Source organism: Panicum virgatum, chromosome 5K, assembly GCF_016808335.1.
Source record: "Panicum virgatum strain AP13 chromosome 5K, P.virgatum_v5, whole genome shotgun sequence".
NCBI lineage: Eukaryota > Viridiplantae > Streptophyta > Magnoliopsida > Poales > Poaceae > Panicum > Panicum virgatum.
The window spans coordinates 47039435-47062821 of record NC_053140.1 but is presented as its reverse complement, the minus strand read 5'-3'; the positions used below and the strand labels follow the sequence as shown (position 1 = coordinate 47062821).

General features: G+C 50.6%; 2 protein-coding genes across 2 annotated transcripts; both read left to right on the top strand.

The window, feature by feature from the left end:
* The first annotated feature begins 259 nt into the window (after positions 1-259).
* LOC120707895 (MADS-box transcription factor 32) lies at positions 260-3354 on the top strand. The gene is made up of 7 exons (XM_039992948.1): positions 260-682; positions 812-878; positions 986-1189; positions 1350-1391; positions 2490-2565; positions 2672-2826; positions 3242-3354. The coding sequence occupies exons 1-6, from the start codon at positions 492-494 to the stop codon at positions 2680-2682; spliced, it is 591 nt and encodes a 196-aa protein (XP_039848882.1). The 5' UTR covers positions 260-491; the 3' UTR covers positions 2683-2826; positions 3242-3354.
* Positions 3355-13486: 10132 nt separating this feature from the next.
* On the top strand, positions 13487-14754 carry LOC120710726 (pistil-specific extensin-like protein). The gene is made up of 2 exons (XM_039996320.1): positions 13487-13960; positions 14080-14754. Exons 1-2 carry the CDS (start codon positions 13579-13581, stop codon positions 14388-14390), a joined length of 693 nt encoding a protein of 230 aa, XP_039852254.1. The 5' UTR covers positions 13487-13578; the 3' UTR covers positions 14391-14754.
* Positions 14755-23387: the final 8633 nt, after the last annotated feature.

The following is a 23387-nucleotide window of genomic DNA, read 5'->3' as shown; positions in this document are numbered from 1 at the left end:
ATCATACAATATTTATATTGTCATAATACACATTATCATCATGTTACGGGGCTCAAACATAATTAATATTGCGAAGAAATGGTGTGATATGATTAGAGATACGTAGAGTTGGGGGCGCTTTACGGTGCCCCGTTGGAGAACGCCTGAGCGCGTCGAGGAGCTAGACGATCATGCCTCGCCGCTGCGAGCACTTGCCCTCCCACCCCCCCCCCCCCCCCCCCCCCCACACACACACACACACCCTCGCCTCTTTTTAAAGCAAAGCGACGGGCAGCGCAAGTACACGCACACGCACCGTCGCCTCGCCGGCCTCACCCGGTCGCCTTCCCCTCCCCACAAACTGTTACATCCATTCCCGCGAGCTGCCGGCCGGGCTGAGAGGGGTAGTAGTGGTAGCTCGGCAGCTCTAGCTGATCTCCCGCGCGCGGTTTCCTTATTCTCGCAAGGGCCGGCGCGGCGGCGGCGGGCACCGCCGCGTTTGCGAGTTTGAGATGGGGCGGGGCCGCAGCGAGATAAAGCGGATCGAGAACCCCACGCAGCGGCAGTCCACCTTCTACAAGCGCAGGGACGGCCTGTTCAAGAAGGCCAGGGAGCTCTCCGTCCTCTGCGACGTCGACCTGCTGCTCCTCCTCTTCTCCACCTCCGGCAAGCTCTACCACTACCTCTCGCCCACCGTCCCCTCGTAAGCCAACAAATTAATCGCTCTCGACCTCGCATCATGCTTATTAGCTGCCATTTTCCAGTACGTGTCTGTCGTCCACGCTTAATTAGCAGCTCTCCTGCTGCCCCTCTTCCTTGATCGATCTCGCAGCGTCAAGGATCTGGTCGAGAGGTACGAGGCCGCGACGCACACCAAGGTCTGGACGGACATCCGCCAGGTGAGTTAGTGCTAGCTAGTACCATGCGTGAGTTTGAGCTACTGAGGATGCTCTCTCGATCGAGAGGTGAATTAGTTAATGGTGCCTTCGATTTGGCACGTACGCAGGAGCGGCGCGCGGAGCTGGAGAAGGCGGAGCAGATGTGCGAGCTCATGGAGAAGGAGCTGCGGTTCATGACGGTGGACGACGGGGAGCAGTACACGGTGCCGTCGCTGGAGCTGCTGGAGCACAACCTGGAGGCCGCCATGCACAAGGTGCGCTCCGAGAAGGACCGCAAGATCGGGGGCGAGATCACCTACCTCGAGAACATGGTACGTCGTACACCCACGACGCATGGTCTTGCTGAGAACCTGAAGATTCTGTTCTTGCTGCGCCTCCATCTGTCTCTGCATTTTCTTTTTCCTAAGCTGAGAAGCCGTTGCTGAGAAGCCTCGATTCATTCTTGTGATGGCTGCTCGATTCTTCGTGCAGATCAAAGGGCGGCAAGAGGAGCGTTATGGATTGTGCGACAAGGTAAGCATCCAGTAATTCTTTATTTTATTACCTCACTCTCTTACTAGTCTGGTAGTTAGCTACTATTTCATTTTCACTGTGTTCCCTTGAATGCAAATATCACGCGACGCACGAGTCTCTCTGCACAAGATATACCTTAATACCGAATCCAGAGCCAGATTCTCTGAACTCCTCAGACTATACTGAAGTACTGCACTAGTCCTGGATGGCTTGATAAGTCACAACTTAGAATCACTGTTCTATAGTTAACCAGCAACTGCTATTTATTTAATTTGCCGGTATTTTGGGTTAACGTGTGGTTCCTTAAACGACTGTCAAAACTATCAAATCTATTAGTACAAAGAAGTAGTAAGCTGATGCCATGTAAGCTACAAATGGTAAGAACATTCCTAGATGCACAGCACAGTCCAAACAACAAAACAGTCTCGGTAAATCTGCCTACCAAAACAGCAACACGTGAGTTCAGCTTCATCATTTTCAAGAGGGTGGAACTGTTTTTCTTGTTTCCTTTTGAGACGGGGAGAGAGTAGTAGGACTTGCCTGATGCTCTGAATCTCTGATACTGGCGTATGTACAGTATACAGGCCGTAACAAGAACAGGCATTTCTTTCATGCTTCCACACACCTCTGTGAAATAGGATGATTCCCTACGAATTTAGACAGGGAAGTGGCGGCCCATCCATTCGGAGGAACCGTGCATGCGCCCCTCGATGCTTAGTGTCACGAGGGCTGCTCCATTACAAGCACGAAAGTGACGCAACGGCTGCCAAGCTACGACATGTAGGCCCATCCACACAATCCCTTCAAGCTGAAGGCGGCATAGCTTTCGCTTTGCTACAGTGCCACAAGCAGCTGCATCATGCTATGCACAGGTAGCTGACCGAGCCTAGATGAAGTGAACTGGCAGCTAGTCTTGGCTTTGAGAGCACATCGATCGATTTTTCTTTGCTTTTGAGAGCACATCGTTTTCCCTTGCTTTCTGAGATTTAGTTTGGACATTGTGCCTTCTCCTTTGTTTTCCAAGGAATTCCTGATTTTTCGCGTCCTTTCAATTCTGTTCCTAATCTTTATATGGTATTGTTACAACTTTGTCTGCAGCTTGCTCATTCTCAGGCCCTGAACAACGAGGAAGCAGGGTCGACCTCGCTGAGCAACGGCCTGGAACTCAAACTTGGTGCGTTCTGATTCCTACCTCGTCGGACATTGAATTTTGCAGGCCGTGTGAGCTTCGATTCAGACCAAATGTTTCCAGTACCTAACCTCTCTGCTAAAACATGCAGGATTCAACTAGCAACGGATGGAAGGTAGAGGATGGATGATTGGGAAGACTATGCTCTGTTTCTAGTACTGTTTTGAGTTCCAGAGTCGAGTCATGTCAGGTTAACAGATTCTGCTGTCTTTCGTGACCGTGAGAACACTAACATCACTGCTGTATGTAGGGTTGAAAACGGTCGGAAACGGTAATTATTCGGTAATCAGTTTTTTGGTCGTTTTTCTTTGATTGCGAATAAATAGGATATAAAATCTTGTATACAAATTTGTATTCTTGTTTTGAGCATTGAGCTTGTAAAGATTCATAAAAGGTAAACCTCAAATTCATCATATATTTTCTCAAATGATAGATATAAAATTCGGTATGGATTCGGAAAAAAATTCGGTATTTTTTTTCACTTTTTTTTGTTATAGGGAGCAAATAATGCATAAAATAATTTATGCAAAATTTTATTCTTATTTGTAATAATGTGCTTGATAATATAAGAAATGATCACCATCCAATTTTATACATATCTATTTTAAAATATTAAATTTGTTCTAACTGTTCAGATTACCACTTTCATCCCTAGCTGTATGTCGGGCTGTTTCAAGATAGCCGAATTCTTCTGTACTTGCCCTAGATCTAATCTCAGCATGTCATCATGTATTAATCAGACAATGGGAGGAATTATCTTTACTCTTGAGCTTATTCCTCTCGTTCATCTATATCCCTGTTATTGCCAAGAACAAACACCATCCAAGGGGGGCATAACACAAGAGATCCAACTAACAGCACAACTGCATAAGAAATCTAGGAATAACCCTTCCAAACCTTGGTTTAGATCACTCCAACCAACACCAGATTAATAAACCCAAAAGGCTGAATCCAATAAAACGATTGTACACGGCGCTTGGAGCTCAGCAAGAACGTAGCAATGTAGAGATTGATAATCACATCTCGAAGATCATATCACACTCGAATGATGTCATCACTGCTCCAGAGATCAAACAAATAGAGGCAAGAAAGAAGGGCAAATCACAACGAGAAAACAACTCGAATAAAGCAGGCTACGAAAAACGAAGAGGAATCGAGAACCACAGGGGATTAGGGGTATCAAGGAGTCCGCCGCAGAATGCCTCCGCCGGCTTTGCTTGATTGCCAGGCAGACCCCGGCCTTTTAAATGCGGCTACGCTATGAACAGAGAGAAAACCCTAGGTTCCGTGAAACGAAAACCGTCAGATCTAGCTGGCGATGGTTGAGATCTCGTTTCGGGCAACAAGTCAAGAACTCCGGAAATGGGCCAAGCCCATGCTATGCAGACCAGGTATGATGAAAACTGGGCTCTACTATTACCGCAAAAAAAAAACTGGGCTCTACTGAAAACTGTTTCGGACACGAACTCCGGAAATGGGCAAACCCATGGTATGCAGGCCAGGTATAGTGAGAACTGTGCTCTACTGAAAACTGTTTCGAACATCTCTTCAAAATTTCAGCCCATCAATCGTAGGCGAGCCTACTAAAAACTGGGCTGTACTGAGAGCTTTTTTTTTGTGTGTACTTTTTGAATACTACACGCACGTTACAGCCCAGTTTATCTTTTTTTGAAAGAAATTACAGCCCAGTTTGTCACCGGGAAAATGCCTCAAGTACCAAGAACAATAAAAAAATCGGTCCAAAACATGCCAAATTGGTTTTCGCAAATTTTGAAGTTCGTGTAGATGCATCTACGTCACACACACACACACACACCTGAATTGGTTACCATTAAAAAGAAAAGGAAAAATTTCATGTTCAACAGCACATCTGAAATGTTGTGCTAGTATCATTCGAAAATTTTAAATTTTAACGTTTTAAACTAATTAAATTAAATTTTAACTTGACATTTTTTTCCTGTTGTACAATATGGATGTACATACAACTATGCAAAATTTCAAGATTTTGAACTTTTTCCTAGTGCATAAACGCACTCACGAATCATAATAGTTTTTCTTCAGGGTACAGGGTACCGACGACGCAGGCTTCTGGAGCTAGATACACATTGACATTTTTTGTAGGGGGGACAAGAGTTCAATCTAGATACAGGCACGCGTGTGCGTTTTGACTTTTGACATACGAGAGATCATCATTCCGCGTCTGCTCTCTAAGATCTATTGTCCTGCCGATCCGATCTCTGGGGAATTTGACTAACTCTAATAGTAAGGGATTGCAGCGGGACCACGAGATGCTCTGATCCGCAGTTCTGTGCCTGTGGCGCGCAAGAAGAGGCCGGCAGCAAGCAGTGACCGACGGCTGCTGCGTTTCATCGGTTGATAGTCCGATGGACTGCGTGCAAACTCATTAGTCATTAGTCAAGATCAAATCTTTTAGCTCCACCCGTCTGTTGTTGCATCGTATGCGTTGCGTGCACAACCATTGTGTGTAGCAGCATTTTTCGAATGCTACCACCACCACCGCCTGGCGGTGACCCACCGCCGGCACCCACCCCAGCTCACCAGCCGTCCGGTGACCCACCGGCGTGCACCAACTCCGTCTCGCCGGGCGCTGCCCAACCCGGGGAGGCTCTTGCCGCTGACGGGGAGTTAGTGGAGCTTCACTATTGCTCCTCTTCCGACGAGTTTTCTTCCGTAGCAGCATCTCCCTCGAAGCCGGCTTCTCCGGCAAAGCGCCGATGTGACGCGACCACCGCTGCTGGGACTGGACGCGTTAGGTCGGTTGTTGTCAAGCCTGCGACTCATCATGTCTCCTACAAGGAAGCCCTACTGAGACCTAGGACATTCAAGCCAAGATTCAATGCAAGGACAATGGAAGAGGATGGCCGGTGGCATTCAGAGAGAGGCATGGCAAGGGGGCCTGGGACTGTGTGGTCACGTCTAGGGGCCCGGCCGGGTGGCATTCATGGCCGGGCTTCGGGGCAGGTGGCCTCCATCAAGGACCGTCTCGGACCCCGCCTGCCTGCTGGGAGCGATTTACTTCTACTGCTGAGGTCGAAAGCAGTTGGGAAGTGTTTCAACTGCTTTGGCCGCGACCACCGCATCGCGCAGTGCAAAGACCCACCGAGGTGCATCCTGTGTTCATGCTCGGGACACAAAGCTCGCCACTGCAAGGCGTCGGCATCTGCCGGCAGGGAGGAGGAGAGGCATCAAGGTGAGCGGGCGGCGGAGTCAGGGGGAAGGGTGGAGCGCAGGGAGGCGTCTGGGTGCCGTGAGGAGCTAGGCGGCCTTTGGGGGAGCGGGGCTGCCTCTGGAAGCCGTGCATGCTCTAGTCCGATTGCAAGGAAGGAGAAGATGGAGCACTTCATCCCTGGTGAGCCGGAACGTCGCCCGGATGAGGCGGTGGCCTGCGTGCGGCGATCGGCCGTCGTGCGTGAGACGGAGCGGGACATCATGATCCACTCGCTGGTGGCGGTCCAGATGGACGCCTCGGCGAGACCCACCTGCGATGAGGTACTGCGGGGGGCGTCCTTCCAGCTGCGCATCCCGGTGCATCTTCTTCGGGTCTCCAAGCTCAGGCCCGCGACGTTCCTGTTGCATTTCGAGGCGCAGGCGCAGCGTAATGCTGCTCTAGGACAGGAGGCGCTCGTCTTTGGGCGTTCTCGACTGCATCTCATGCCCTGGACCAGACAATTTGGGGCTACGGCAACTTTCGGAAGACGAAAGAGCATGTTTCTGTGTCTGGATTCGCACTGGTGATCCGGACACCATCCCCCGCACTGGGACCATCAGGATGGAGGAGCCGTCGCAGCTGTCTGAGGAGTTCTATAGCGGTTTGGGTGATGAAGCGGAGCAAGATGGTCCAGCGCTGATGCTGAACTACAAGGTGATCATCCATGTCGATCGGGTTGTTGACTACACGGCGCTCCCACCCAGTCCTTACCGCAGCTACGATAGTGGGGTCAGTGGGATTCCGGACGATGTGCCGGAGGTGGAGTGGCCAGTTCAGCATCGCTTCGACTTGCGCCTGGGTGTGCCGGACGGATACCCGGTTCAACGGAGGGTGCCGGTGCATGAACGTCTTGGCGAGCGGAGGAGCAATCGGTCCCCACCAGGCGGCGGGAATGGTGGGGCGGACTGCAGTTGCGACAAGTCCCGCCACCGAGCATGCATGGATTTAACAGTGGTGGCATTGGTCAGCAGGCGACTTGTAGCAGGAGAAATGATAGTTCATACGGTGGCCGCCGCTACTACAGGGCGTCTGGCCCTATGGGGAAGCCGGAGGCAAGGGAGACGACGAGCGGTAACCTCACCGCGGGGAGCGACAATTTCGTGGAGAAGGTGCCTGCTGCCTTCCACAAGAAGCAAGCTGATAAGGTGCCTTCCTGGATGCCAGACCTGCCTTGCCATTCGTGTGAAAGTTCTGCAGCGGGTCTGGGTGCTTTGGACCCAATGAGGGAGGAGGCCAGCCAGGTACTTTCGGCGCTCGAGCGGCCAACTCGAGGCCAACTTGTGCTGCCGGATCTGAACCAGCAGGGAGCGGTTGAGGACCACGGGACTGAACAATGTGCTGAGCAAGGGGCAGAGAGGGAGGACCACGGGACTGAACAATGTGCTAAGCAAGGGGCAGAGAGGGAGGACCAGGGTCAAATGCTGCATGTGGCAACGTGGGACAATGGAGGAACCGATGAGGAGCAATCAGGACAGGAAGCAGTTCTGAGCCTTGGAGCTTTGGGCCAGGCAACGTCAGATGATGATGGGGGGCCGAAAATTGTTACAACAGAGGCACAAGGTGATGTTGGGCCTGGGGGCTTGGAATTGGTGTCTTCGGATGTCTTCGTGGATGGGCCAGGTAGCGACTTGACTGCGGGCTGCACTAAGTCGACCCAACCGTCCGCCATTTTGGTGGACCAGGTGCTGGGGGTATCAACACGGTTGTGCAGGATGTTCTGTCGACCTTCACGACTGGAGCTATGGCTGAGGAGCCCACTGAGGTGAGTCATGTTGCTGAGACCCAAGATCTGATGCTGTTGGGCCGGAGGGCGCTGGGTCAAGCAGAGGGGCGTCTTAACAATGAGCAGTCTGCAAACAAATCGTCACCAGGGGGCCGTGTGAGGCTCACGGTCCCGCTGAGAAAATCACTACTGTCGGTTCCCCCACAGCTACGTTCTAAAGTTGGGGGCCCGAAGAAGACGACAACAGTTGATGGTGCGGCGAGGCGCAGCTCCAAGGGAAAGGGGGCAACTAAAGAACTGGCAGTTGATGATCAGGCAACGGTGTTTCTGCTCAAGGCCAATGGAATTGTTCCAGATGCGGAGGACATGCCGGGGCAGGCGCAACAGAAGTTGGCTGAACAGTTTGTCAGCCCTCTCCGGGAGGAAATTGTGGGAGAGATGAGGGTAGCTTTTGGGCTGCCGGAGGTGGGGGGCGTTGATGTGCTCAGCCCGCTACTTCTGGAGGAGGACTCTGATCTCAATGCTTGAGTGGCCGACGCGGCCGTGTGGGTGCTTGCAGGCTGTTCACGCAAGCATGTGTATCTTTACTTTCCTGTCAGTTCCTTGTTGTCCTAGTTCTAGTTTGAGGTTGGAGGAGTTGTGTTTGTGGTGTCTTGTACGTTGGTTTTGGTTGTGTTATGCTCGAGGGGCTGTGTCTTTGTGTTGTTTTGTACTAGGGAGATGGTTTTCCTGGCTAGGAGCTCTGCTATGTATGAGGGGCATTGTTCATGGGTTGTTTTGCTCAAGGGGGGTTCTGAGGTGTGCTGCAGTTCTCAATGATTGATCAAAACTGCGTTGTGTTAAATTGGAATGCAAGGGGCCTAAACAACAGTGCATGAAGGAAGGTGGTCAGGGATCTGGTGGCTGACACTAGAGCTACAGTGGTTGCAATTCAGGAAACTAAAATGGAGGCATTTGGTCGGGCAGTGGTAATAGAAACACTTGGGGATCGATTTGCAGAGAACTTTGTGGTTTTGCCTGCTTCGGGGACCAGAGGAGGAATTCTCTTGGCGGTTGATGAAGACTTCTATTGGCTGGAATGCACTGAATTGGGCATTCATTCAGTAACCGCGCTGATCAGAGCAGCCTCAGGTCATGTGCAGTGGCATATAACTGTTGTTTATGGACCCCAGGAAGACAATGAGAAATTGATGTTTCTGGCTGAGCTAAGATGGATGAAGCAGGTGGTCTCGAATAACTGGCTGCTTATTGGGGACTTCAACTTGATTTTACATGCGGCTGACAAAAGTAACACGAACCTGAATAGAAGATTAATGGGGTCCTTCCGGGATGTGGTGCAGGACCTTGAGCTGAAAGAGCTGAACCTACGGGTGAGGAAATTTACTTGGTCCAATGACAGAACACAGACAAGAATTGATCGCACATTTTGTTCGGCCGCCTGGGATCTAATGATGCCAAGTGCAGTCCTGCAAGCTTTGTGATCAAAGGTGTCAGACCACTGTCCTTTGCTCATTGCCGGAAATGTAACAGTGAAACGGTACAGGGGGTTCAGGTTCGAGGCGTTTTGGCCGAGGCTACAGGGTTATCATGATATTGTGGCCGCTGCGTGGGGCAGAAGCACTAGACTGACAAATCCATTCCTGTGTCTTCATGTCAAATTACAGAGAACAAGTAAAGCGCTGCGTCGTTGGGCTAGAGGTCTTATTGGGCACACCAAAATCCTGATCAAGGCAGCGAGTCAGCTCATTGGTATCTTGGATGTGGTACAGGATTACAGGGAACTCACCGTGTATGAGATACAGCTAAAACGAGATGTTAAGGCAAGGCTGCTGGCTTTAACTGCAGTCGAGAAGCTGAGGGCAAAGCAGGCTTCCCGTTTGACGGCAATTCAGGCAGTTGAGGCGAATGCAAAATTGTTCTATCTCCAGGCAAATGGAAGAAGGCGGAAAAATTACATTAGCTCTATTTAAACAGATGTTGGTATCTCTTTTGCTCATGATGATAAGGCCGCAAAACTCTTTGAGCACTATAGCAGGCATTTTGGTACTCCACCTCCTCGAGACTTTTCGCTGAATTGGGAGCAGCTTGGCATCAACAGACATGATCTTTCATCCTTGGAGGAAGCCTTCACAGAGGAGGAGATCAAAGCGGTCATTGTGGAAATTGCTGCAGAAAAGGCGCCTGGACCAGACGGCTACATTGGCATCTTCTTCAAGAAAAGTTGGGAGATTATAAAGAATGACCTACTGAGTGCTTTTGAGTACTTCCACATGATGCATGATCAGCACTTCTCACAGCTTAACACGGCACATCTGGTGCTAACTCCCAAGAAGGCAGATGCAAAATGGATAAATGATTTTCGGCCCATCAGCTTAACACATTCGTTTGGGAAAATTGTGTCCAAACTCCTGGCGTCTAGGCTTGCGCCTGAGCTAAATGGTATGGTCTCAAGAGCACAAAGCGCCTTCATAAAAAGAAGAAGCATTCAAGACAATTTTTTATACACCCAAAATCTGGTTAGGGCAATGCACAGGGAAAAAAAGGACGTTTTGTTCCTAAAGCTTGACATAGCAAAGGCCTTTGATAGCGTGAGGTGGGATTTTCTTATGGAACTGCTTGAGCATTTTGGCTTTGGACACAGATGGAGAGCTTGGGTGACCACCTTGCTGGTGTCATGTTTGACAGCTATACTGCTAAATGGCTCAAGGGGTCTCTGGTATAGGCATCGCAGAGGGCTACGACAGGGCGATCCTCTGTCGCCGATGCTCTTTATTCTAGCTATGGAGCCACTGCAGAGATTACTTGAAATTGCAACGGAGGATGGTCTGCTGACGCCTCTCAACAACCGATCGGCCAGGTTACGGTGCACTATGTATGCTGATGATGCAGCTATTTTTCTCAACCCGGTTAAGGATGAAATAAATGTGATTGCTGAGGTACTAAAAATCTTTGGCCATGCATCGGGATTGTCGGTAAATCAGAGCAAGTGTGCTGTACACCCAGTCAGATGTGAGAACATAGACTTGGACGACATTATGCAGGGCTTTCCATGTCAGATCAAAGCTTTTCCATGCACATACCTGGGTTTGCCGCTGCATGTCAAACATCTACGCCGGGTGGACTACCAACCACTGATAGATAAGCTTGAAAACAGACTCCCGGCATGGAGGGGGAGGTTCCTAAATAAAGCGGGTCGTCTAAAGCTGATGACAACTGTACTTACTTCAATGCCAACTTTCTTTTTGACAGTCTTTGCTCCGAAGAAATGGGTAATAAAACGGATGGACAAAATTCGAAGAAGCTTCATGTGGAAAGGATCATTGGATGCTAACGGTGGGCATTGCCTAGTGAGTTGGTCCAAAGTAAAGCGACCAAAGAATTTAGGTGGGCTGGGAGTGCTTGATCTTGAATTGTTCAGTCGTGCCTTGCGGTTAAGATGGCTATGGTTTGAATGGACAGAACCGGACAGGCCCTGGGTAGGAACTAATGTTCCCTGTGATGAGGTTGACAAGCAGTTGTTTCGGGTATGTACACGGGTCAGTGTTGGAGATGGTGCTAAGGCAAAATTCTAGGATTCAACTTGGGTGCAAGGGCGGGCGCCAAGGGATCTAGCGCCAAACCTATACAAGTTAGCCTGGAGGAAGAACCTGGACTGTCAGGGAGGAGCTGCAGAATCATAATTGGACTCGTGGTCTATGGCGCATGTCGTCGGCACTGGAAATGGCAAAATTTGTCGTGCTTTGGAACTTAGTGCAGGACACTCAGCTTTCGATGCAGCAAGATGAAATTAGATGGTGCTGGACAGCAGACGGACAGTACACTGCACAATCGGCGTACAAGGCGCAGTTCTGTGGGTCGTATTGCACCTTCGACAGTCAGGCAATTTGGAAAGCTAAAGTTGAGGATAAACATCGCTTATTTGCCTGGTTATTGGTACAGTGTAAATTGTTGACAGCTGATAAGCTAATCAAGTGGAACTGGCCCTGTAATCCTATTTGTCCACTTTGTGACCAGCTAGAAGAGACAACGGAACATATGTGCATGCACTGCGTGTTTGCTCAGGAGGTGTGGCTTCTGGTGTCGAACTGGACGGAAGGGCAGGTGAAGTTACCGGTGCCAGGAACAACAATTCAGGAGTGGTGGAACAACTCCATGCAGGGCCTTGGGAAGAAGGACAAGCAACGTATGGCTGCATTGATGATCTACACGTCCTGGAACGTGTGGAAGGAGCGAAACCGGCGAATCTTTCAAGGAGTTGATGTTCTGCCTTCAAGAATTTTAGCACTTATCAAGGAAGAAATGAAACTGAGGGAGCTAGCGTGTGGGAGAAGACAGAGCAACTTGGTGTCTTAATGCTGCGGTCCCTTTCGAGTTTCGAGTTTTACGTTTGTTTATGTAATACAAACCCTGTAAGATCTGACATCCTCCTCCTTCTTATATGATATAGCAGTGCTCCTGCTCTTTATTTCAAAAAAAATTGATATGATTTTCACACAGTGGCTTTGGCCTTTGGACATACAGTAAGTAGTTCTCGCTACTACGGGTAGTGATTTTATTTGTTTTTCCCCTGAACACAAAGTGAGACACGTCCAGTTTGTCAAACCGCTACTCAGGGGCGGATTCACAGGGGGCTCTTCCCAAAACCTCCATTGAAATCAAAGGAGAAAAATGATAAGAAAAGAGAAAAAAGATGAAGAAAAAGAGAAGAAATGAGTGGAGATAAGGAGGAGAAAGAATCAAACCCCCCTAAGGGCCTGTTTGGCTCCAGGACTTTTTTCAAAAGTCCCTATCACATCAAAAGGAATCTTACTATTTTATATTATTAAATAAAATCTGTTTATAAATGTTTTTTGACAGCTGAGTGCTTTTTCGCGAGACGAATCTAATGAGCCTAATTAATCGATGATTGGCTACAGTGATGCTACAGTAACCATTCGCTAATCATAGATTCAGATACATCATTAGATTCGTCTCGCAGTTTAGCCCCAGGGTTCTGCAGTTAGTTTTATAATTAATATTTATTTAATACTTCTAAATACTAAAAAGTCCCTGGGACTTTTTTGAAGTCCCTGTTTCTAAACACCCCCTAAGTCCAAACTCTGCATCCGCCACTGCCGCTACTAGTACTGGCTGTCGACCGTAGTGGTGGCACTGAACCACTCTGAGCACTGAGCACTTGCCAACGCGGCAAGCGTGTTGTGTTGTGTTGCTCTTGCTCCTCGGGGTTCCGACTTGAGAGTGCTCGTATTTTCCACGGGTGAAACGGTCAGCGTCGCGATCGATGGATTTACGTGTGGAGCGATCGGTAGTGGATCACCGCGCGCACCAGCTAGCACCTGACAGTACCTGCATCTGACGGAGCAAATTGCCCATAAACTAGCGACGCATTTATGGCCGCGCGGAGCTGCTGCCGGGACGAGGCGCAACCATCATTACGGTGGAGTCAAACCAAGTCTCCCCTCCGCGCGCATCCTCACGAACGGATCGATTTCTTTCAGTGCCCGGGCCTTTTCACAGTTCACGACGATCACAGAGCGGTTCTCGATGCCTTTTACTTTTGATGAATAACCCCGAAACGAGCAATTCCGAGGGTAAAACGGGGGGGGGGGGGGGGGGGGGGGGGGACGACGTTGCGTTGCGCAGCGCTCGTGGTAAAAGCTTCCCCTCGAACGGGAATTTTTTACTGTGCTTGTGACAGCCGCGATGACAAGGGGCAAGCTGCCGATTACCGAAGCTGCTGCTTCTCCAGAGGAGCACCGGGCTCCTCGCTCGTCCCTGCATTAATCCGGCCTGCTCTCGCAAGGCAACAAAGTCATTAACTGTGAGCGGAATCTGATTTGATTTGAACTTCCGCGCTGTCCCTCTCTGGTCAAACGGCAGCGGGCCATGTGGCCGGAGATCGATCGATGGAGGGCCGCCGGAGATCGCCCTATAAATCTCCCCGTGTCCGAGCAGGCGAGCACTACTCCTCCCGACTTGAGCTGAGCTAGTGGTTAGCCAATTCTAGCTCAGTAATCCGCTTCGTCGAAGAGCGTGCCGAGCTAAGATGGCCACCTCGCTGAGCAGCCGGGCCTTGGTGGCCGTGGCGGTGCTCGTCGCGGCCGCGCTGCTGCTGCCAGCCCGCCACGCCACGGCCGTCGCCGACGGCAAGGCCAAGGGAGACAAGGCCGCGGCGCCGTCGGGCTACGACAGCGCCAGCAAGCCGCCGCCGTCGTCACTGCCCGCGGACAAGGCCGCGCCGCCGCCGTCCCCGGGCGGCATAGCCATGCCGCCTTCGGCCTCCAACAACTCATCCGCGCCGCCGCCGCTGTTGCCCCTCGTGCCGCCGCCGAAGCCGCTGCCCTTCGTCATCGTGGAGGGCGTCATCTACTGCAAGTCCTGCAAGGGCAACGGCTACAACTCCGGCATCGACGCGTCGCCGCTGCCAGGTCCGTATCATCGCTAAATTAAAGCTTAATCGGCTCAAACTAAAGGCACGTAGCCATTGCCGACCTCGCTCCGAGTCGATCCACGACCCATCATATTGAGAAAGAATTGTTTGCTGCAGGCGCGACGGCGATGATGGTGTGCTACGGGCGGAAGGTGGTGAACGCGACGGGGACGGTGACGGACGGCAACGGCTACTTCCTCATCATGTTCTACGACATGCAGAACTTCAACGCCAAGACGTGCAAGATGTACCTGGTCTCGTCGCCGACGCCGCAGTGCAGCAGGCCCTACTACCCGCCCAGCCAGTGGATCGGCCTCTCCCTCGTCAGGGAGACCCGGACCATCCCGCCGGCGGGGCTGCAGGGCATCTACACCCCCACCAGCGTCCTCTTCTACGCCCCCGGCGCCAAAGGCCAGTGCCCCTACTGATGATCGCCGGCGATCGACCACCGACTCAAAACCGGCGTCGACACCCATGGGATCATATCCGTCGAGACCTCCGGCGGCTGCCGGCGATATGATCCGCGTCCACGTCCGGCCCCGGCCGGCGGACGCGCGGGACTGCGTACGTTTAGATGATCGATCTTGATCGACCATCCAGGCAGTAAGTAATAAGTAGCTAGGCATTGCGTTCTTAGCTAGCTTAATTTTTCATTAGCTTCTAGTATGTGAGTTCAGTTGTTCTAGTTCGATCGGAGCATGAGTGGTGGCGATGCTTTGGTTATGGATTGGCGTCGGTGTAACATTGTCCTGTCTTTGACTAGTCGATCAGTTCTTTAATTTGTTCTGAAACCTGTGGCCGCCCCTTCGCATTTCCTATTATTTTTTGGGTGTTGACATCTGAAGCTCGATCGCTTTGCGCTGCGCGGCTGCATGCTCGATCTGAACACAAGATCGGATTTCGGATCAGGCATCTCACATCTGAATAGGAACGCTGTCCGGGGATCTGTGTAAGCATGATGGGGCGGTTAATCACCAAGATGGCCCGTACTAGTTTAAGTTTAACCCACAGATCTTCTAGAGGAACGCACTGCTGACAATAAACTATCTAAGAGCTCACGTGCAAGCGGTCTAGTTAAGCATGCCGAGCCGTGTATCTTCGTGCCACCAAAAGTCTGTCTCTTTTTTTTTTGAGCAGACCAAAAGTCTGTCTCTGAGATGTTAGTGTACCGTATCGCTGGAAATTTTTGTCATCCTGGGGTTAATTATTTGCGCTTTAGTCTAGGTCTCACAGTAGGTCATTTTACCTGACAGAAGTAAACTCCCAGTCATTCAGCATAAGACTGCGAACCACACACGTCCACGATAAAGCAGACAAGCCGATGTAGGATTTTCCTCAGTAACCTAGGAAAATCTGCAAAGACCGGATGCCATCTCAGCTTCTCCGGGATTTGTATATAGCAGCACACAGCTTCCTTTGACGGGAGTCAAAGGCTTATGGCCTCCCTTGTGACTTGTGAGTGAAAGAAGAACGATTGCTTATCTGAAGGCACAAGCACCATGCATGGCCGTATGCACATTTTTACAAAGGAGACCAAAAACTCCAGTTGCCACTTCTCGTTATTTTTTACTATCACTATATATAATATAATATTTTTAAACATGAACACACGCCTTACTTCTGATTAGCTGTAAATGCAAAAGTTCGTGCCGAGTCGCTCGGAGAGACTTGAATCCAGATGGACATAATTTACCACAAGCAGCCTATTCTCCGGAACAACACTTATTTCAAAGTTTATATGTTCATTTGAATATTGTATAAGAAAAGTATGTCACTGGATACCGTATACCAGGAAACCAAGAGAAACATTCTTGTTTGCTGACTTATTCATTCAATTCATTTCAATTTTCAAATAAAGCATTTCTTAGACACCGCTTGAGAGTGCAGTAGCTAATGCGGTAATGCCGCGTTGTGCTATGCTAACTTTTTTTTTTTGAGAAACCAGGAATATATATTACATAAACTTCTTAATGTTTACATTAAATCTTACAAAGACCCTCTCAAAGAAAATGAAACTACAACCCAGGCTTTGCAAGATCAAGGTCCTCCCGGTTGAACTCATCGCCGGCGATCGGAGCAGCCTGCAGCATGAAGCCGATCCCCTTACGGACGATAGCTCTTCACAATTTTTCGATGCCACCATGAGTCGCATATCGAGTGCATCGACATGCTGTAAGATCGATGAACGCCCTGGCTGAAGAAGATGGTCGCCGACCATCACATCACCAGTAAAACAAGGAATCTGGCGCCTCAAAAGCCAGCAGCAGCCAGGGTTCACTTAACCGGTGGGAACCGGTCCGGTTTGACCGGTTACCGGTCAAACCGGTCCGGCCCGGTTCCGGTTTGGGCCGGTACCAAACCGACCCAAATTCAAAATTTAAATTTAAATTCAAAAAAAATGAAAAATTCCCAAAAAAAATCCTAAAAATACTTCAAGGTGCGACGAATCTAATGGTGTCAAATTTTCTAAAAAATTCATTCATTTAGTATAGTTTGCGGGGATTTGAAATTAAACAAAAAAAACATGCATACAAAAGTATACAAATACAATGTAAAAGTAGTACAAAAGAAGGTTGGAGGGTTCATTTAGACTAAAATATGTTATACAAACATTTATTTAGTATACTTTGCGGGCATTTGAATTTAAACAAAAAGAAAAAAATTGAATTTGACCGGTTACCAGTCAAACCGGCCGGTTTACCGGTACGAACCGGCTGAACTGCGCCATTTGAATTCAAATTTGAATTTCACCGGTTCCGACCGATAACCGGCCAAACCGGACTGGTATACCGGTACCGGAGCCCGGCGGTTACCGGAGACCGGTCGGAAATTAAAACCCTGCCAGCAGCCCTGACTCACTGGCGAAAGATACAACCCGAAGGGAGGCAAAGCAAACCTAGACAGGCCCATAAGCTCGCTAGGCCCAAGCCTTCCACGCTCAATGCTGGGCCTAACTATAATGAACACAGTACTCTTACAACAAAAAATAAAAGGAAATATATCATGCGCAAATCAACTCCTTCGCACCCCTCCCACTTTTGCAAATTCTCCCTCCCGCTCTCCCTGCGCACCCCCCTTAGATGTGGATCCGGTGGCCTAGATTGAAGTTTGCACGGAGAGTTGATTTGCACCTAATATGTTTCCAAAATAAAAACCTATAATAAACACTCGTGCATGTATGTACCTAGTGTGAACGGAGAGACAGAAGCTGGTTCAAACGTCGGGGGGAAACAGTCATATCGTGATCCAAAGGTCGTCTGAAAGATGCCCAAAAATCACGCAACTGTAATGTAGTATCTCCCATGAATAAATGGATGAAGTAAGCTTCTCTCGGATGTACTCATAGAGTTAAAGTTAGAGTGTACTACGCGCGTGTTTATATGGTTGATGAGTACGGTTGCGTATACGGGAGTGTCACCAGTTGATCGAGCGTCAGTAGCGCAAAGGAACAAAGGAACAAGCACACGCACGAGCAAGCATAATCGAGATGAAGAAAATCATTGACGGTGTCTCCCAATCGGAATTCACATCACCACAATAATCCTGATGGTATAACATCCGCTGTTTGCCTGTTTGCTTAGCATTCAGCAAACACAGCAGCCACGCACAACTCCGAATTCAGGTACCCGGCCGCCCAACGGGGAAGGAGGACCACACATGATTGGCATGTGTAGCAGTGAAGCAACGAGAGAGCAGTGGCTGAGACCAGATTTTTTGGTTGACTTTTCGCCTGCGTCGTGGGGCGGCGATTATATTGCCGAATGAAGGCAGCCGGATGATGAGCTAGCTAGCGATCATCCGTCAAGAATATGAAGAAAAAAGACATCCCTTCGCATGGAAATTCAAACATCGCCGCCACCTTTGCTGCTGGCACGAGCAACACAGGCCAACCCAATCCACGTCGATGCATCATTACAGTTCCAGGTGGAATTGAATAGATCCTCTCAGCGAGAGGGTCTGCAGGACAGTGGTTAGAAGAGTCTCAGTAGCATCTCGATCCTCTCAAGACAAGTCGTGGCTGGACCACTTTCTACCAATCCGCTCTAAAAAGATGATGAAATAAAATAGGGCTGACTTTGGATACCCGTTGGAATATATAGCTAGATTCTTTTAGTCCTTGGTGACGCGCGCTCCCGACTCTCTCTCTAGTTTCTCTCTCTAGCCACGAAAGCTCCCCCGTCGGTGACCGCCCCGGTCCCGGCGGCCACAGCCACCCCCGCCGCCGGTCATCCCGGTCCCGGCGGCCTCGTTTCCCGCCGGCGGCCACCCCGGTCCCGGTGTCCACCGCCTTCCTCTCCGTCCCCACTTCGGATCCAATGTCAGACGACGAGTTCGAGCAGGGGGCGGATGGGGAAGAATCCCCACTGTCGGAGCTCCCTCCACTGGCTGCCGCTGCTGTGGCGGCAGATCTGGCCTCCTGCCGGATCTCTCCCGCCGGGGGACCATCCTCCACCCCCGCCCCCCGGTCGGGATCTGCTCCAAGCGGAGGGATGTCGGACTGTACCCCCTCTTGGCTACATTTCTCGGCATCATCAAGTGATGGGGACTCCCCACGGTCGTCCTTGGCGAGGCGGAAGGGGAAGCAGGTCGTGCCCCCTGATGCCGTCGCCCCTCACCCCCGTGGCTTCATGGCGAAGGCTCGACGCGCCTCCACGGGGTTCATGGCGGATGCGCGACGTGCCCCTGGGGGGTTCATGGCGGATGCGCGCCGTCGCCCCCCGGTAACCTCGGCGGACATTGCTGTCCCTCGTCCTGCCCCTGCTTCTGGTGTGTTGGAAGATGGTTGGGTCGAGGTCCGCCGGCGCTGGCGGCGACGCGTCCGGCACCCGAGGCCCCCGTCTCGTCCCGTGCCAGCTGACCTCGTCGGACGCTGCTTCAATTGCTTGGCCAGAGACCATGTTGCTACTGCATGTCGCAACCCCTCCCGCTGTCTCAAGTGTGGTAGGAAGGGACACCAAGCGAGGGTCTGCAAGTGCGGCCGTGCTCTCCGGGGTGGTGCACCACGACCACTGCTCGGCCGTGTTGCTGCTCCTTTTCGTCCGCTTCGTCCGTCGGTCGCTGCCACCTCTCACGGTGCGAGCCCATCTAGGCGTGGTCACTCGCCGGTTTCGGACTCCACGCTGTCGGCTAGGTCGCAATCTATAGGTCGGGCGCCATCGCTGCCTGAAGTGTGCGCCCCGTCTCCACTCCGTGAAGATGGCCCTTCATCTCCACTGCCGTCTTCGCCCCCTTCCCCGAGGCCGATTGGGGACCCATCTCGCCGTCCGAAGTCAGAGATCTGCGTGATCCCACGCTCGCAGGAGATTGATGCTGCGGATGCCCGGCTCTCGTCGTGCGCCCTAGTCGCGGTGGTGGGCGGCACCCGTCCTGTCGTCTCGCCACTTCAGGTTGGCATGTTGCTTGAGGAATTCTTTTTTTGTCCAACATGGGGAATACGTTGTTTCCCGATTCTATCCGGAGGATTTCTTGGTTGAATTTTCATCGGATGCTGTTGCAGACAGAATTTTACAAGCTCACCACCCTGATGAGGCTCCGTTTCAGTTGATTTGGAAGAGATGGCGTAGACAATCCATGGCGTCTTTTGCCTCTCTGCATTTTCGGATCCTGATTGAGTTTCGTGGGATTCCTGCTCATGCTAGAAACATCACCACTGCTAGGATCCTACTGGGCACCTCCTGCTCTGGCTTGGTCGAAGCACCACCTGAATTAGTTGGGGACAACAGAAAAAAATTCTTTGTTTGTACCTGGTGCATTCATCCGGATTTGGTACCTCAAGAGAAGATGATCTTCATCCAAGAGCCACCAGAACACTATGTTGAGACTGGATTGTTCCTGCGACCCCACGAGATCATACACTCGAAGCATGATGGATTGTGGTACAGGGTTCAGATCAGAATTGTGGAAATTCAAGATTGGAATTTATCCAGTGATTCTTCAGGTGATGGAACACCGCCTGACAACTTTGATAGCGATGAAGACGAGTATCCTGGTTTTGAGCAGCGTTGCCGTTCGAAGCCATGGCCAAAAAGAACGAGATTTGATGATGGTGCTGGCTCTAGCAGCGATCCACAGCTTGGACCAGGCTGGGGGCCTCCGTTTAGGTCGCAAGAACAGGCAATGGAGCGTTCTCTGATGGGGAATTCTTGGCAACTGTGGTCGTCCTCCAAGCATCTCTCATTGGGGGCCGATCAGGGGATGAATACTGCTACATCCATGGTGGGTACTGTTTGTGTCGTCGACGAGTGTCCACCTCTCAAGCTTCCGCTTCGCTTTGGTCGCTGTTCGTTGGTGCGGCAAGGTGCCCCGGAGATTTGTCATGGCGACCGAGCATCTCTCTCTGGGGCTGGTAATGCTGGTTCACGAGGCGCGCCTCCCACGCCATTACCTGACAGTGCCACTGTGCAGGTCACATCAGCTGTAATGAGCCCCGTGACCAAGACTTTTGAGCCCATGCAGTTTGAATTCAACGTGCGCAAAGTTGCACTACTCTGCCACAGCGGACAGGAAGAAGAAGACAAACGGCTGCTGCCCGTTCACTGTTGAAGATGACCGTTATGACCCCATGCTAGAGGAAGCGTCCGGTAGCCTACGTGGGCCGGTTCTGGGCTGCCTATCACCACAGGCCTCTCGTGCCTAGCCCAGTGTTGTGTCACCTGCTGGGGAGGAAAGTCAGGCCGCATGCCGATCTGGGCCGCTGTCTCCAGTGGAGGAAACGGTCGCCCTTGAACCAATAAGGTTCAGTTTGTCGCCCAGAAACTTGGTACGTTTCGGGGAGCAGAGTTCTACGCTCCTTCTTTGCACTCCTCCTTCCCTTCGCAATGTTACGGTCGCACGAGGAACACGGCAAACACTTCTGCTACATTTATTCGCCGATGTCACAACACCAGTGAAAGAAACGGTCGCTAATTTTGCCGATACTGTATGCAGGGAGGCCTCCCCACCTGCTCTGGTATCTTCACCGCCAAGACGACGCTCCAAGCAACCCCAGCAAGAATTCACCATTCGGCGCAGCAAGAGGCTGGCGATGAAGTCGCGGCATCGCGCTTCGAACCCTACCGTCCAGGCGCAGAACGTGATGATGCGGAAATTGGGGCTCACCTCGGATATCCACCCTCCGGATGCTTCGTCATTTCAGCAGTTCACGGATACCTTCACCTCCACACTCACTGTCTCACAGTGTGAAGCTCTAGATGCTTTGTTGCCAACAGGAATGGGCTCCTTGGCAACACAAGAAGTAGCACCGGTGCTGGTGTCTTGAGCCCGTTTTTGCTCTGTTGCTTGGTCGCTAATTCTGTTATCCACGTTAGGTGAAAATTGTCTTGTATGGAATGTTAGGGGTCTCAACTCCAGAGCCCGTCGCAATGTTGTTCGCGAACTGGTCGCTCACGAAAACATATCCTTGTTCTCCTTACAGGAGACTAAATTGGACACTTGCTCGGTGAGCATGCTTTTGGATATCTGTGGTGCTGGGTTTGATTTCGTGTTTCTACCGGCATCTAATACATGTGGGGCATTTTACTTGCTTGGAAAATTAACATTTGGTCGGTAACTACCATTTTGACGCGATCGCATAGTCTCACTGCCAAAATCACCATGCTGGCCACAGATGAGACCTGGTGGCTTACTTCTGTATATGGGCCACAAACGGATCAGGAAAAAATCCTCTTCTTGGATGAGCTCAAGGAGGTACGTGATTGTTGTAGTGGTTCCTGGATGGTTTGGGGTGACTTTAACCTTATTTATCGTGCTGAGGACAAGAGCAACAACCGGCTTAACAGAAGGATGATGAGCAGCTTTAGACAATTCATTAATGAGACTGACCTGCAAGAGCTGTACCTAAAGGGAAGGCTCTATACCTGGTCCAATGAGCGTGACACGCCAACGCTTGAACGACTTGATCGTGTCTTCACCTCTGAAGATTGGGCTCTTGCCTTCCCAAATCATGAGCTATCAGCGTTGGCAACTGAATGTTCCGATCATGCGCTGCTTCTCCTCAAAACTGACTGCACAATCACGCACTGCATGCGTTTCCGCTTTGAAAATTTTTGGCCCAAATGTGAGGGATATCTGCAGGTCGTTGAGGAGGCTTGGAATACACCTCTGCCGTGGTCTACCTGTGTTTCTACCGGCATCTAATACATGTGGGGGCATTTTACTTGCTTGGAAAATTAACATTTGGTCGGTAACTACCATTTTGACGCGATCGCATAGTCTCACTGCCAAAATCACCATGCTGGCCACAGATGAGACCTGGTGGCTTACTTCTGTATATGGGCCACAAACGGATCAGGAAAAAATCCTCTTCTTGGATGAGCTCAAGGAGGTACGTGATTGTTGTAGTGGTTCCTGGATGGTTTGGGGTGACTTTAACCTTATTTATCGTGCTGAGGACAAGAGCAACAACCGGCTTAACAGAAGGATGATGAGCAGCTTTAGACAATTCATTAATGAGACTGACCTGCAAGAGCTGTACCTAAAGGGAAGGCTCTATACCTGGTCCAATGAGCGTGACACGCCAACGCTTGAACGACTCGATCGTGTCTTCACCTCTGAAGATTGGGCTCTTGCCTTCCCAAATCATGAGCTATCAGCGTTGGCAACTGAATGTTCCGATCATGCGCCGCTTCTCCTCAAAACTGACTGCACAATCACGCACTGCATGCGTTTCCGCTTTGAAAATTTTTGGCCCAAATGTGAGGGATATCTGCAGGTCGTTGAGGAGGCTTGGAATACACCTCTGCCGTGGTCTACCTCTGATGCTGATGCCTTCCGTTGTCTTGACTTCAAGCTACGTAACATGGCTAAAATGCTAAAGAGCTGGAGTGCTAAGAGGGTTGGCTCAGTGCGACTGCAGTTAGCAATTGCAAAAGAGATTACCCTAAGATTGGATGCAGTGCAGGACACTAGGACACTGATGCCGCATGAGCTTGCCTTACGCAGAAAAGCAAAGCTTTGTTCTTTGGGATTGGCCTCGCTGCAAAGAACGCTAGTTCGGCAGCGTTCCAGGATCACATTCCTTACTGAAGGGGATGCTAATACAAGATTTTTCCATCTACAAGCCTGTCACAGAAGCCGTAAGGGCCATATCTCAAAACTGAGAATGGAAGAAACTGTCCTCTTTAGGGAGGACGAGATGGCTGATGCGGTTTTTCAGCATTTTGAGAACATTCTTGGTACAAGGGGAATACAGAACAACTACATTAATTTTGAGGAACTTGGTTTGCCTTCTGTTGGTGCCTCTATGCTCGACCATTGTTTTAGTGAGGAGGAAATTTGGCAGGCAATTGGAGAAATGCCAAACGACAAGGCACCTGGGCCAGATGGATTTACAGGTCTTTTCTTCAAAACGGCGTGGCCGATAATTAAACATGACATCCTGCATGCTTTCCAGGCCATTTGGGCGCTTGACGGCCGAAGCTTCTACT